Source organism: Hippocampus zosterae, chromosome 12 (assembly GCF_025434085.1).
Source record: "Hippocampus zosterae strain Florida chromosome 12, ASM2543408v3, whole genome shotgun sequence".
Lineage (NCBI taxonomy): Eukaryota > Metazoa > Chordata > Actinopteri > Syngnathiformes > Syngnathidae > Hippocampus > Hippocampus zosterae.
Genome location: NC_067462.1, coordinates 16,135,902 through 16,151,517, shown reverse-complemented (window position 1 = coordinate 16,151,517; position 15,616 = coordinate 16,135,902). Strand labels below are relative to the sequence as shown.

Here is a 15,616-nt window from a genome sequence, read left to right as displayed (position 1 = left end):
GTTCAATTCTTTCTACACACACGCGCGCTGCCACCATGTTTCGCTCTGTTCTTTACTTTCAAATGTGGGAAAGCTTCACACGAGAGAAATGTTGACTTTGCTGTTGCTGCTCCTTCTTTCCGCTCGGCAATGCGTAGCAACTCACACTAGCATGTGATGCGTTCAATGACAACTGGGATGTGCAGTCATCTGCTTCTGATACAGAGGATGAGTACTTTGATGGATTTCTGGGTGATGATTGATCGAAAAACGTGAGAACATTGTACGATGGCTAAATAAAATACACCCGAACTCAGTTCTGCTTTCGTTGCCTTTTTAAAAACGTGTTTTTAGCTTGTATCTGTATGTCTTGGCATGCTACCGTATGCTTCAAGCTAACGTGTTAGCGTGCGCGCATGCATGCCGTATGTTTAAGCTGGCGTATGTTTTACCACTGTAAAACTGCGCCCATTGGTACAGTGCGGTCTGTCTGTGTAAAATACAGAAATGTCACCCATTAATGAGACTGCGCCCAACCGTACGGTGCGTCGAATAGTCGTGAAAATACGGTACTTTGTAGGGATAACTTTTGACGCGGGTTTTGCCAGGGGGATTTGGATGGACAAATTGGGCCTTCGCCGTACTGGCGAATATGAAAAATATCGAGCGCACCACTCCCCGTTTCATCTCGTCATTGGCAACATGGCAAATGGGGGGCTCAAATCATTGTACTGTATGTACATTTCTGACTTCATCTCCCGAAAAAGTAATAAATGCATTGTCTTCAAAAAATCCTTCTTGCATTATTTTGGCATTCAGCAAATAGAAATAACATTGATCATCCTAACTGATTTAGAACAGGAATTCTGTGTCAAAGGGGGACGGGGGGTCTTTTTACATAATACAGCCAAACCTTGGTTTTCGAACATCTCTGTTATCGAGCAAATGGGATTTTGACCAGAAATTAGAGCTTTTTATGCCTCAGATTACAACCCAAAATCAGTTTTCAACCAAATTGAGCAAACCCGAATACGCCACTCGACTCCTCTCGGCTTCCTTACAACAAATAGTGTAACGTTTATTGTGAGCAGACATGCTTGTTGTGATTTACGCAAATCTGACTGTTTTTTGTTATTTCTGGATAGTGTTATATTAGCCCTAATCATGGACTGATAAAATTGTTTCGAAGTTCGAACAAATCGCTTTTCGGACAGCCTTCTGTAACGGATTATGGTCGAAAACCAAGGTATAACTGTATATGTAAACCTCGTGTATCAACTGCATATCACCAAATGGTATCTCTCCTACATTTATGCTCTTTTTGGTTGCGCACATGCGATTTCCTGTGTGAGCTAATCACCCAACTCACCATGCCTCAGAAACCTGGGCAAGAACGGTCTGTCGACAAGCAGCATAATCCTGGACAAGTGCCCGCCGCCACGACCCCCGAGCACACCATCCCCTTCCCTGCCAAAGGACAAACTCAACCCACCGACACCCAGTATTTACGTGAGTCAAAATCCCCATTGACAAAAACATAGCTTCAATATTATGTTGACCAAACAGTTCTTCAATAGCCTCCCTGGAAAGGGGTCTTAAGTGGTGATTAAATCCTTTGATGCCTCTCTGACACAGCTGGAAAACAAGAGGGATGCCTTCTATCCTCCTCTGCATCAGTTCTGCACCAACCCTGCCAACCCTGTGACTGTCATCAGGGGCCTGGCAGGAGCCCTCAAACTGGGTAAGAAACCACCTAGTGGCTTTTTATCAGAATCAGAATCATCTTTATTGGCCAAGTATGTAGAACACACAAGGAATTTGTCTCCGGTATAACACGCTGCACTCGTATCATCGTAAACAACAAAATCATTGAACCATTTTAGAGTTTTAAAAAATGTATTCAAATGTTCTAAATTGTTTTGCCATCTTCGTCATTTATTATCCTCTTGGACACTGCAGTAATATGTCTGAAATGGCGTGCTGTGGTTGTATTTGACACATCTGGCAACAGTACCACCTGCTGGGAACAAATGTTACTGCATGTCCGAGGTTATCAAGGGGGGAGAATCGAACCATGCTGTTCATGATCTTCCTCAGAATTGGGGTCTCAATCATTTTCTACAGATGACACGATTTGGCTCCTGCACATGATCCAAACGTACGAAATTATACAATTTACTGTCTTGAATTTGACAAATACAGTACTTTATTTAAACCAATAGTAATGAATTACCAAGTCATGATTTTAGCCTTTTGCCAAGCTTACATTTTACTCAACCCATTAAAACCTGTTTTGGAATCCATTTTTTCCCTGAACATAAGCTTGGGAATGAAGACAGTGATTTAAAACGAAGACATGTTTTATGACATGAAAGTTGGAGATCAAATGTCAAACTGAAGGCTTGGGGAGCAGATCTGGCCCTACATGTCAATTTATGTGGCCTGTGAAAGCAAATCATGCATCAACCTCCATGATCCTTGCTAGAATCTGTACCAAAATAACGTTGAGATTTTGCAATAATATTGTTGCCCTGTTCATACTTACTTGAACAATAATTGACCAAACTATTATATTTGACTGATTTCCAAATGAGTAAACCATCAATTATTTGTGTCCAAGTAATAATTTGAGGAGATGATCAAACATTTATTTGGTTTCACTGTCATCACGGCTATCTGGGGGCAATTCCAAAGTGGCCTATGACAAAATTGAGTTTGACACCCCTAGTGTAGATCATTCATACACTGAATGTGCATTGGAACATAAATTACGGGCTTTGTTATGACGAAGTGAATTTCAGGCCTAAAACGCATCCTCATTGTCATCAGCATGCAGCCACCTGGACTTGTAGTGTTGGTGATCCAAAATTGAATGCTTTGTATAAGGGGTGGTTTCAAGAGAAAATAAAGGGAGGAACGGTTAAAGGGGTGTACACAGTTCACAGTAGTTTTTGTCAGGTCCACCGTATGACCACCTGTTTTGAACTATGACGGCTGTTTAATTTTTTTTTTCACCACAATTGTGTACATTTTATACGCAGAACAGTACAGGCTTAAGCAGAGCTGCCAACTGTTATGGATGGTCCGTATTTTGCTCTGGAAATTAACACAGTCTTCCCACTGATTTTACGTATATGTTAATCGTAAATGGGCTGTCACTTAAATAGTGGTTTTCTGCCTCAGGTCGTAGCTTTATACTGTTACCTCATTCACCTCCTGATGACGCAGCATTAGGAGCAACTGTATCTTGCTCTGACCTGGTCGCAATGGCCGGGGATCGAATCATCAACCCCTGTGTTGGGAAACGATCACTCTACCACTGAGCCATGCCACCCCCATCTAAGAAAACAAAAAAAAAGATTCACATAGCCCAAACATTATTGTGATAATTTTCACAACAGGCTATTTGGAGACATGGGACACTGGTTCTTCCGCCGGTCCACTCCCGTAAAGTTGTGCTCACACATGCGCAGTGGGAACCCATTGGACGAGTCTGATGTGAGCCGAAAACCAAAGCTAACGCCTAATCCTAATCACCACTAGCCTTAACAGGTGCATCTCAGCGTTGAGGAACAAGGGGAGCGACAGTTTATCAACATAGAATTTAAAAAACTTCACGGGGACCGCTGCAGTTGTTTAAAAAAAAAATCATCGGCATGTGTGAATTGTTGGAATGTCGGTATGAAGTAAATATTGTAATCATTTTGTGATCGATTTATTTTTTGAAGTATTAGTATCCATTGCTTTTAGTACGTAATTTTAAAAATAATTTCATGTTAAACTGTGGTTTAAAGGTCACAGATGCATATATTAATGCTTTACTGTGCCTCCATGTTCCTTCCGTTCTGCATAGACTTGGGCCTTTTCTCCACCAAGACGCTTGTAGAGGCCAATCCCGACCATCTGGTGGAAGTGCGCACCCAGCTGGCCCAGCCCACGGATGAGAACTGGGACCCCAGTGGCAGCCGCAAGATGTGGCGCTGTGAGAGCAGCCGCTCACACACCACGATCATCAAGTACGCCCAGTACCAGGCTTCATCATTCCAAGAGTCGCTACGGGTCAGTAGTAACGCGGTCGTCCAAATTGTCTTCTATTTTCATTTCCTACCTTTGGAAAGGCCATCTGTCGGGACACATACCGTATTTTCACGACTATTCGACGCATCGTACTAATGGCCGCAGTCTCATTAATGGGTGACATTTCTGTATTTTACACATACACAGGACGCATCGTACTAATGGCCGCAGTTTTACAGTGGTAAAACATACGCCAGCTTAAACATACGGCATGCATGCGCGCACTCTAATACGTTAGCTTGAAGCATACGGTAGCATGCCAAGACATACAGATAAGATAAAAACACGTTTTTAAAAAGGCAACGAAAGCAGAACTGAGTTCGGGTGTATTTTATTTAGCCATCGTACAATGTTCTCACGTTTATCGATCAATCATCACCCAGAAATCCATCAAAGTCCTCATCCTCTGTATCAGAAGCAGAGGACTGCACATCTCGGTTGTCATTGAATGCATCACATGCTAGTGTGAGTTGCTACGCATTGCCGAGCGGAAAGCAGGAGTAGCAACAGCAAAGTCAACATTTCTCTCGTGTGAAGCTTTCCCACATTTGAAAGTAAAGAACAGAGTGAAACATGGTGGCAGCGCGTGTGTGTGTAGAAAGAATTGAACAATTGTGCAAGTACCGTAATCCATCAAAAACGCCGCGTTCCCTCTCGTTGTTGCGTATTGTGGCGTAACTCGCCAAGTGCTGCCTCTCACTCTTTGTAAAGTTGTGTTTGCCACCGATCATCCATCGTTCCCATGCCGTTTGCAACTTTACTTTGAACGCCCGGTTGATGCCAATGTCCAGCGGTTGGAGTTCTTTAGTCAACCCTCCGGGAATAACGGCAAGCTCAGAGTTCATTTGCTTGACTTGTTTTTTTCACCGCTGCTGTGAGATGGGCACGCATGCCAAAAGCATAACCGGTGGCTTTAAGTTTGAACTGAGCTTCGTAGGCGTGTCTTTTTGTCGAATTTATTTTCAGGGGTTCTTAGAAACCAAAACCGGAGTTGTTTTGCAACAATGCACATTGCCACACTCTATACAAGTGTTGGTACTGGCTTGAGGCGTCCACTTACACGCCCACGCTTCACCATTGGCGGACTGGCTTGCCTGTCCTCTCTCTCCCTCTCTCTCCCTCTCCATATATGTATATATACACGCCCACCCTTCCCTGATTGGCCGACTTCTTTCCCGCATGCCTGGCCACAGTCACTTCCGCCTTTTCTCTATATAAACAGCGTGTCGGCTGTCAGTCAGATTTTGGAACTCAGCGCAGATAAAGGACGCTCCGCACCATAAGGCATCCTGTCCATTTTGGAGAAAATTTAAGACTTTTAATGGCGCCTTATAGTCGTGAAAATACGGTACTTTTGTCCACAAAGTGTACGCTCTAGTTGATATTGATTTTCCGAAATAGGAGGAAAATGAAAAGAAGAAGGAGATGGAAGCAGAGGCAGCCTCATCTGACAGGTAGGTGTCTTCCTTTGCCCGCCTTAATGGGCCCAACCACTTTCTTGTTCCTGTTGCTAACGCTGGTGTTCTTTTGTCAGTCGGCGGAGAAAATGTTCTTTCAAGCACATCAAGTTTGGCACCAACATAGACCTCTCGGATGAAAAGAAGTATGTGGAAAAATTAACATGTTAAATATTATTTATTGTATCTCACTGGAACCCTGAGAATCTTGTTTTCAACTGTGGCTCGATTTATACATCCTCATGGTCAATTTGGATTTTTTGGGTGATGTCCACTTTTTTTTCCCCCACATGTCACATCATTGCCTCACACAATAATGAGTCTATATGGCTAAATTAAAACTACCACCACAAATGTCCACAAGGATAAATTAAAGTCAGAGATCAAATCAATACTCACAACTTTCCAGATTCATGGACAATCAGTCAGTGCAATCTCTTCTACCTTCGCTGAGCAAATTTTCTTTTGGCATGTGCAGCCAATCAGATGACGGTGACAACTTGGCCCCACATGGTTTCGTACTCTGGAACCACCTCCAAGATGGTTCTGAAAAGCGTTCCATTGTAAGCGTCCGGCCCCCAAAAAAGTCTAATGCAAAAGCAACCCACTCAGGTCGGAGCAAGGCCGTTTCGGTGAGGAACCGGGCTCATGGAAAAGCACCATCAGTTGTCCATAGACGTGAATCTGAGTGTGAATGGTTGTTTGACTCTTTGTCATGTGATTGGCTGGCAACAGTCCAGGAAATGCCTCAGCTTTCGCCCAGTGGCGCCCAAGATAAGCTTCAGCTTGCCCATGACCGTAATTTGGAAAAGCCTGAAAGAGAATGGAATAAATATCACAGCACTTGAGATATAACAGCCAAAAATAGTATTTTCATCAATTTTGTCAAATACGTGCCGGTATTGAATAAATTAAAATGAGCTCAAGTAGTAACTATTTTTATTTAGATAGTAGATAAAACATCAACAAAGAATTTCAGTTGACCTGTATTCACCATTATTTAATTGCCCCCTAAGTGGGTTTTCTTTAAGTTGCGTGTTGGAGTACACATATGCGAAGAGGGCAGCCCGGTCGTCCAGTGGTTCGCGCGTCAACCTCACTGTGCAGAGGTAACGGGTTCAATTCCAGCTTCAGCCTCCCTGTGTGGAGTTTGCATGTTCTCCCCGTGCCTGCGTGGGTTTTCTCTGGGTACTCCAGTTTCCTCCCACATTCTAAAAACATGCATGACAGGCTGATTGAACACTCCCAAATTGTCCCAGGTGTGAGTGTGAGCGAGGGTGGTTGTTCGTCTCTTTGTGCCCTGAGATTGGCTGGCAACCGGTTAAGGGTGTCCCCCGTCTACTGCCTGAAGACGCCTGGGATAGGCTCCAGTACCCCCGTGACCCTTGTGAGGATAAAGCGGTTCAGAAAACGGATGGATGGATATCAAGTCAAGTACAACTTTGTCAAATGCGAAGAGGTCCTCATTGTGGTTGTTCTTGCTATGCATTTGTGGTTTTCTTATTCTTTCTGTCATGTTCTCCTCGGTTTTAGATGGAAGCAGCAGCTCCAGGAGCTGACCAAGCTGCCGGCCTTTGCCCGGGTGGTATCAGCCGGCAACTTGCTTAGCCATGTGGGACACACCATCCTGGGCATGAACACGGTGCAGCTTTACATGAAGGTTCCGGGGAGCAGGACACCAGGTACACATGGGACTAGGATAATAAATCATCACATGTAATTTTTGGTCACTTCTGATAATAATAAGCGCTCGTGTGGTTATTTCAGGTCACCAAGAAAACAATAACTTCTGTTCTGTGAACATCAACATTGGCCCTGGCGACTGCGAGTGGTTTGCTGTGCCTGAACCATACTGGGGTGTCATCAACAGCTTCTGCGAAAGGTGCGTCAGAAGCTAATTTACTGCTTGCTCAAAGTTTGATTACAGTCTTCATGCTGACTTTTGGAGGATTCCATGACAGGAACAACATCAACTTCCTGATGGGCTCCTGGTGGCCGAACTTGGAAGACCTGTATGCGACCAACGTGCCTGTGTACCGCTTCATCCAGCGCCCCGGGGACCTGGTGTGGCTCAACACGGGCACTATCCACTGGGTGCAGGCTATTGGCTGGTGCAACAACATTGCGTGGAATGTGGGACCTCTCACAGGTGAGAGCAGCACTCTCAACAGGACTGGTCGATACCAATTATGGTCGTGTTTTTGAAGCTGTAACGGAGGTGTTTTACCTAATAATGTCGCCAGCCCATCAGTACAAGTTGGCAGTGGAGCGCTACGAGTGGAACAAACTGCAGAGCGTCAAGTCCATTGTTCCCATGATCCACCTCTCCTGGAACCTTGCGAGAAACATCAAAGTGTCCGACCACAAGCTCTTTGAGATGATCAAGTGAGAACCTGTCAAAAACCTTTCCTTTCCGTTTGAGCTCATGGTGATGTGATATTTACACGATTGTGGTGCATTGACTGCAGTGGCCTGTGGTGTTTGGAATTCATTCATTCCCAGGGGTTAAAATGTGTTGAAAATTATAACTGTTTAAACTATTGTTCTGTTATGTATCAGCTGACAGGTGCAACACTTTGAAGTATCACCATGCCAATGTGTCTTTTTTTTTTCAATAATTTTGAGAAGTTTTTTTTCTCTCTTTTACAAAATTTAATTTTTTTCTTTTCAATAATTAAAAGCAAAACTTTGGTTAAATCCTTCCCGGACATAACATGGGACAGGAAGGAAAAAGTAAGTGAAATGAGTCCTTGGATTTAATAATGGGTTGACCCTCATTTGGCAGCATTAACCTCAACCAAACATTTCCTGGAGTTGCAAATCAGACAAGAACAATGAGGATGAATTTTGTTCCATTGCTCTTTGCAAAACTCTTGCAGTTCAGTTACATTCCCGGCATGTCTGGTGTGAATAGCTCTCTTGAGGTCATCCAACAGCATCACAAACGGGTTGAGGTCAGGACTTTGGCTTTGCCACTCCAGACAACTCATTTTCTTCTTCTGAAGCCATTCTGTTGTCTTGCTTCTGTATTTTGGATCATTGTGCTGTTGCAACACACAACCTCTTTTGAACTTATACTGTAGGACTGATGGCTACGGTTTATACCGCAAAATATCTTGATAAACATGTAAACATATTTTTGCATTGATGGTAGCAAGATGTCTAAGTCCTGAGGAAGGAAAGCACGCACACCCATTCCATGATGCTTCTAGCACCATGCTTATCAGTTGGGATGAGGTTTTAATGTTGATGAGCTATGCCAGTTTTCCTCCACACGTGGCGTTGTGCTGTGGAACCTCCAAGTGCTCTTCAGCAAACTTCATCTACAATATTTGCAGCATTGTTTTATTTTTATTTATTATTTTTATGGAAAGCAACGGCTTAAATGGAAAATTAAGATGATCAAAAATATTTTATGATCAATTTATGGAGATGGTCCATGTATTTTTTCGTAATAGTCATTGTACACACACAGAGTGTTTATACAGTATATAATTCTGGTTGTCATGTTGACAAATTTGAGTTTATAGAAGAGCTGGGTTCGAGGGGCCTTCTGGAAATTAAATTTCTTCTGGAATTCTGTTATTTATGAATTTAATGTGGTCAATAAATATTTACTGTTAATGTAATGAAATAAAATAGAGTAATTAAAAACTTAAATGTAATAAATGATTTCATGATTACAAAAATACAAAGCACTTTTTTGCTTATTCAATGCTGCAAATCCATTTTTGGCTTTATGTAAGCAGCTGAAGAAAAGTCTGAAATCATCAAAGTTAAATCATCGCAACCACATTTTATTACTTGGGCTATTTGTAACCCGAGCCAATGTGTCCATGTTAGGTATTGCTTGCTGCGGACTCTGAAGCAGTGTCAGATGCAGCGAGAACTTCTGTTGGCTGCAGGAAAGGAGCTAGTGTGGCACGGACGCACCCAGAATGAACCTGCGCACTACTGCAGTATTTGTGAGGTAAACCACACGGGCCATGTTGTCCTTCATCCCCCACCTGCGGTGTCTGCTTGGTTCATAACTTGCGTCTCTTTTGTCCACACAGGTGGAAGTATATGACCTGCTCTTCGTAACCAGCGAGAGTAACAGCAGGAAAACCTACGTGGTGCACTGCCAGGACTGTGCACGCAGGGGGAGCCCCAACCTGGACAACTTTGTGGTGCTGGAACAGTACAAGGTTGAAGAGCTCATGCAGGTCTATGACCATTTCACTCTGGTAAGTGTCTCTCACAGAGAGAGGTGCAAAAGCCCCTTTTCCTTTGTGCTCGCTTTCTCATTACAATTTTCTGGTGGGGCGTGCAGTTACTCGGGCTGTGTGATATGACCAAAATATCTCAATATTGCACAAAACACAGTATTAATCGGGATTCCGTGTTTCGATGAGTGGGGCTTCATAGAACACATTTGGGTTGACTTGCCCTTTAAATGAAGGTTAGCAGTGAATTACAATAGTTGGTCATAAATGTCAAACAAATGCAAAACAGTCAACTGTGGCAGTAAATGAGTGTGCCTACCTGTACTGTGTGGCACAAACTTTGCTTGCCATTCATAATTTCTCAAAACCTTGCATCCCAGCATTGTGATCAAACTTGGATCCCCAGTACTGCTTCTGTAGTCAAACCATGGAAACCGCAAAGCCCATGTTACATTAATCCTGTCAGTCAGCCCCAACAAGGAGGCATATTTTATCTGAGGGGAGACTGAGTGCAACAAGAAACGAAGCACTTCTGGCAAAGTAGAAACCGACAAGTTTAATACTGCAGCGTACAGAGCTAAGTCCCAGCCACAGGGGCGGCTAATGTTTGCATGTGATATTTGTTGACATCAGAAGTCATGCTCAACAAAAGCAGCACCACAAAACAACTGATTATGAGGGGGCTTGAAAAAAATGTCTGCCCACTCAGTGGTCTTCTAGACCCAAGGTTTGAAAGCTCCTGAGCTACATCATTATCAAAGCCACCGTTTTGTTGTATTCTCTTCTGCCTCTGAACACTTTCAACAGCACGCGTTGAGCATTCAAGTGATGAGTTGCGGTTTTCTCTTCACAGGCGAGTCCCTTGCCTTCTTCGTCTTGATTATGATAAAGTTCTTATGGACATTGTTCAACCACAATGGTCTCTCCACGCATCTATTCATGGCCGTCATTTAGGAAGTAAGCCGTCAGTCCTCTTAAAGCACGCTCTGTAGCGTCCCCCGAGGCAGCTAGCTGTGCGTAAGCTGCGCGTCTATGCAACTGGCCTTCCCCCAGTGGACTGGAGGGGGAAGGCAGCTCCTTCTAAAGACTGTTCCACTGCTGGATTCCCAACATGGAGTCCAAGTGCTGTACATATTATAAGGTTTCCAAATCATCTGACTACTGACTCTTTTGTTCTTGATTCTTATTTTGTTCCATTTGCCATCACCTAGCTGGTCTTTTTGTACGTTAGTTCAAACAAAAGAACAAGTTTGTAATGTGAACAGTTGAGTGATGCAGTCTTTGCGACGTGTCCCTAATTTTGCTGGAACAATGTTGATAAATCATTTGTAGACACAAAGGCCAGGTCTTTGAGAAAAAGGGTTGCACATAGAGTTCATTATTGTGTTTTTTTTTAAATGTTGATGTAAATGTACACTATTTATAAATGCATATTTATTGCTTGGAAATATTAGTTGATGGAATGCTTTCATTTTTTTTCCTCCAGAATACCTGCCATTACATTTAAAGGAGCCTTGTGATTTTTTTTTTTTTTAAAGCAGAGCTCCTCATATGTTTTGTATAGAAATAAAAGTGCTTACAGCATTGTACAGAGACCTGATCTTCAATTGGGTTTGTTGTGTGAAGGATGTTTTATGCGTTGATAAATAAATGGTCTCTATTTATATTTGAGATATATATATTTTTTTGAGTTATTATAAGTTGCAGGTGCAGCAAAAGTAGTGGTTGGCACATAAACCTCACCGTTGATGTTCTGGGTTTGAGTGAGTTTGACAGCTCTGATCTTAATGTTCTGTATCAGTGTGAATGGTTTTGTGCATTTGTTACTTAAAATTGACTGGGGAGCAGTCCAATGTTTTCACACTTCCGCTTACCCAAAAGTCAGCTGGGATAGGCTCCAGCAAACCCACAATGCTAATGAGGACAAGAAGTATTGAACATGAATGGATGGATGGAAACTTGAATATATTACCATGTAAGCAAGATGGTTTTCAAATGATATTGTATTCAAAATTTCCCATCAGTAATCGATATATTTTGATATAGCTATGTATAGCTAGCTACAGCAATACCCATTGCTCTCTCTCGAGCTGGACAGTATTGTAAAAAATTCCGAAACTTTGGCTAAAAAAGTCGGTAATAAGCCATACAAAGGACCAAATATATTTTGACATTCACTGACTTTTCATGTTGCCTTCAAACAAATCTGAATTTGACATAGAAGAATTGAGATCTGATTAAAGTTCAGGGTTCACATAAAGTGAAAAGGGGACTCTTCGGAAAGTCAATTCTCCATACCTTTGTCTAACCTTTCCTTCATCTTTGGTCGACTGTGTCATCGGGTCAAGGAGAGATGAAAAGGTGCTACCTGTTGAACATGGCAAAAGGATAGTAGCAGGACTCCACTTTTCTTAACTGACGTCATTGTGCGACAGCGAGTGTTGCTGATTATATTAATAAAATGATATGGGTACAGATGCTAATTGTTTTTAGGAAGGATCTGTGATGTTTGTCATTGATTTTGGAATAGCCCATTCTGAATTAGAATTTTGAATTTACTCGAACTACCTCTTCACAGGGCGGCCCGGTAGTCCGGTGGTTCGATTCCAGCTCCGGCCTCCCTGTGTGGAGTTTGCATGTTCTCCCCGGGCCTGCTTGGGTTTTCCCCGGGTGCTCCGGTTTCCTACTACATTCCAAAAACATGCGTGGCAGGCTGATTGAACACTCTAAATTGTCCCTAGGTGTGAGTGTGAGCGCGGATCGTTGTTCGTCTCTGTGTGCCCTGCGATTGGCTGGCAACCGATTCAGGGTGTCCCCCGCCTACTGCCCGGTGACAGCTGGGATAGGCTCCAGCACCCCCCGCGACCCTCGTGAGGATCAAGCGGTACGGAAGATGAATGAATGAATGAATGAATACCTCTTCACACACACACACACACACACACACACGGCGTATATACATTTTCATATTAAAACGTACTATTACATCCATCCATCCATCCATCCATCATCTACCGATTATCCGGGGCCGGGTCGCGGGGGCAACAGCTTTAGCAGGGAAGCCCAGACTTACCTCTCCCTAGCTACTTCTTCCAGCTCTCCCTGGGGGATCCCGAGTCGTTCCCAGGCAAGCTGGGTGACATAGTCTCTCCAGCGTGTCCTGGGTCTTCCTCGGGGTCTCCTCCCGGTGGGACATGACCGGAACACCTCACCGGGGAGGCGCTCAGGAGGCATCCGAATCAGATGCCCAAGCCACCTCATCTGGCTCCTCTCGATGTGGAGGAGAAGTGGCTCGACTCTTAGCCCCTCCCGGATGACTGAGCTTCTCACCTTATCTCTAAGGGAGAGCCCAGACACCCTGCGGAGAAAACTCATTTCAGCCGCTTGTATCCGGGATCTCGTTCTTTCGGTCACGACCCATAGCTCGTGACCATAGGTGAGGGTTGGGACGTAGATCGACCGGTAAATTGAGAGCTTCGCCTTTTGGCTCAGCTCCTTCTTCACCACGACAGACCGATACAACGTCCGCATCACAGCAGATGCTGCACCGATCCGCCTGTCGATCTCCCGCTCCCTCCTACCCCCACTCGTGAACAAGACCCCAAGATACTTGAACTCCTCCACTTGGGGTAAGATCTCCTCCCCGACCCGGAGGGGGCACTCCACCCTTTTCCGACTGAGGACCACGGTTTCAGATTTGGAGGTGCTGATCTTCATCCCAACCGCTTCACACTCGGCTGCGAAACGCTCCAGTGAGAGTTGGAGAGCCCCGTTTGAAGGAGCCAAGAGCACCACATCATCTGCAAAAAGCAGGGATGCAATACTGAGGCCCCCAAAACGGACCCCCTCAACGCTTCGGCTGCGCCTAGAAATTCTGTCCATAAAGGTTATGAACAGAATCGGCGACAAAGGGCAGCCTTGGCGGAGTCCTACCTCCACTGGAAACGATTCCGACTTACTGCTGGCAATGCGAACCAAACTCTGACATCGGTGGTATAGTGACCGAACAGCCCATACCCACGAAGCACCCCCCACAGAACTCCCCGAGGGACACGGTCAAACGCCTTCTCCAAGTCCACAAAACACATGTAGACTGGTTGGGGGAATTCCCACATACCCTCAAGGACCCTGCTAAGGGTGTAGAGCTGGTCCACTGTTCCACGGCCGGGACGAAAACCACACTGCTCCTCCTCAATCTGAGGCTCGACTTCCTGACGGACCCTTCTCTCCAGCACCCCTGAATAGACCTTACCAGGGAGGCTGAGGAGTGTGATGCCTCTGTAGTTGGAACACACCCTCCGGTCCCCCTTTTTAAAAAGAGGGACTACCACCCCGGTCTGCCAATCCAGAGGCACTCTCCCTGTTGTCCACGCGATGTTGCAGAGGCGTGTCAACCAAGACAGCCCCACAACATCCAGAGCCTTGAGGAACTCCGGGCGGATCTCATCCACCCCTGGGGCCTTGCCACCGAGGAGCTTTTTAACCACATCGGTGACTTCAACCACAGAGATAGGAGAGCCCAGGCTCTGCTTCCTCCAAGGAAGGCGTGTTGGTGGAGTTGAGGAGGTCTTCGAAGTACTCTGCCCACCGGTTCACAACGTCCCGAGTCGAAGTCAGCAGCGCCCCATCCCCACTGTACACAGTGTTAGTGGTGCACTGCTTCCCCCTCCTGAGACGTCGGATGGTGGACCAGAATTTCCTCGAAGCCGTCCGGAAGTCGGCTTCCATGGCTTCACCGAACTCTTCCCACGCTCTGGTTTTTGCCTCGGCGACCACCGAAGCCGCGGCCCGCTTGGCCAATCGATACCCGTCAGCTGCCTCTGGGGTCCCACAGGCCATAAAGGCTCGATAGGACTCCTTCTTCAGCTTGACGGCATCCCTTACTGCTGTTGTCCACCAGCGAGTACGGGGGTTGCCGCCACGACAGGCACCAACCACCTTACGGCCACAACTCAGATTGGCCGCCTCAACAATAGAGGCACGGAACATGGTCCACTCGGGCTCAATGTCCCCCACCTCCCCCGGAACATGGGAAAAGCTCTGTCGGAGGTGGGAGTTGAAACTCCTTCTGACAGGGGATTCCGCCAGACGCTCCCAACAAACCCTCACAATACGTTTGGGTCTGCCAGGACGGACCGGCATCTTCCCCCACCATCGGAGCCTACTCACCACCAGGTGGTGATCAGTTGACAGCTCCGCCCCTCTCTTCACCCGAGTGTCCAGAACATGCGGCCGCAAATCCGATGATACAACTACAAAGTCGATCATCGAACTGCGGCCTAGGGTGTCCTGGTGCCAAGTGCACATATGGACACTCTTATGCTTGAACAAGGTGTTCGTTATGGACAATCCGTGACGAGCACAGAAGTCCAATAACAAAACACCACTCGGGTTCTGATCGGGGGGGCCGTTCCTCCCAATCACGCCCCTCCAGGTCTCACTGTCATTGCCCACGTGAGCATTGAAGTCCCCCAGCAGAACAAGGGAGTCCCCAGCAGGAGTACTCTCCAGCACACCCTCTAAGGACTCCAAAAAGGGTGGGTATGCTGAGCTGCTGTTTGGTGCATATGCACAAACAACAGTCAGGACCCGTCCACCCACCCGAAGGCGGAGGGAGGCAACCCTCTCGTCTACCGGTGTGAACCCCAATGTACAGGCACTGAGCCGGGGGGCAATGAGTATGCCCACACCTGCTCTGCGCCACTCACCGTGAGCAACTCCAGAGTGGAAGAGAGTCCAACCCCTCTCGAGAGAACTGGTACCAGAACCCAGGCTGTGTGTGGAGGAAAGTCCGACTATATCCAGTCGGAAATTCTCTGCCTCACACACCAGCTCGGGCTCCTTCCCTGCCAGAGAGGTGACATTCCATGTCCCAAGAGCTAGCTTCTGCAGCCGAGG

At 45.7% G+C, this 15,616-nt stretch overlaps 1 protein-coding gene across 2 annotated transcripts in view; it reads left to right on the top strand.

The window, feature by feature from the left end:
• Positions 1–11,382, top strand: part of kdm6a (lysine (K)-specific demethylase 6A) — a 53,490-nt gene extending 42,108 nt beyond the window's left edge. For both annotated transcript variants that reach the window (XM_052081731.1, XM_052081729.1), the window contains 12 exons: positions 1,359–1,488; positions 1,615–1,720; positions 3,833–4,038; positions 5,458–5,510; positions 5,591–5,659; positions 7,047–7,195; positions 7,281–7,395; positions 7,475–7,662; positions 7,757–7,898; positions 9,357–9,483; positions 9,569–9,739; positions 10,572–11,382. In XM_052081731.1, coding sequence (XP_051937691.1) covers positions 1,359–1,488; positions 1,615–1,720; positions 3,833–4,038; positions 5,458–5,510; positions 5,591–5,659; positions 7,047–7,195; positions 7,281–7,395; positions 7,475–7,662; positions 7,757–7,898; positions 9,357–9,483; positions 9,569–9,739; positions 10,572–10,598 — 1,483 coding nt within the window. In that variant the 3' untranslated portion in view covers positions 10,599–11,382. The remainder of the gene's footprint in view (positions 1–1,358; positions 1,489–1,614; positions 1,721–3,832; positions 4,039–5,457; positions 5,511–5,590; positions 5,660–7,046; positions 7,196–7,280; positions 7,396–7,474; positions 7,663–7,756; positions 7,899–9,356; positions 9,484–9,568; positions 9,740–10,571) is intronic.
• Positions 11,383–15,616: the final 4,234 nt, after the last annotated feature.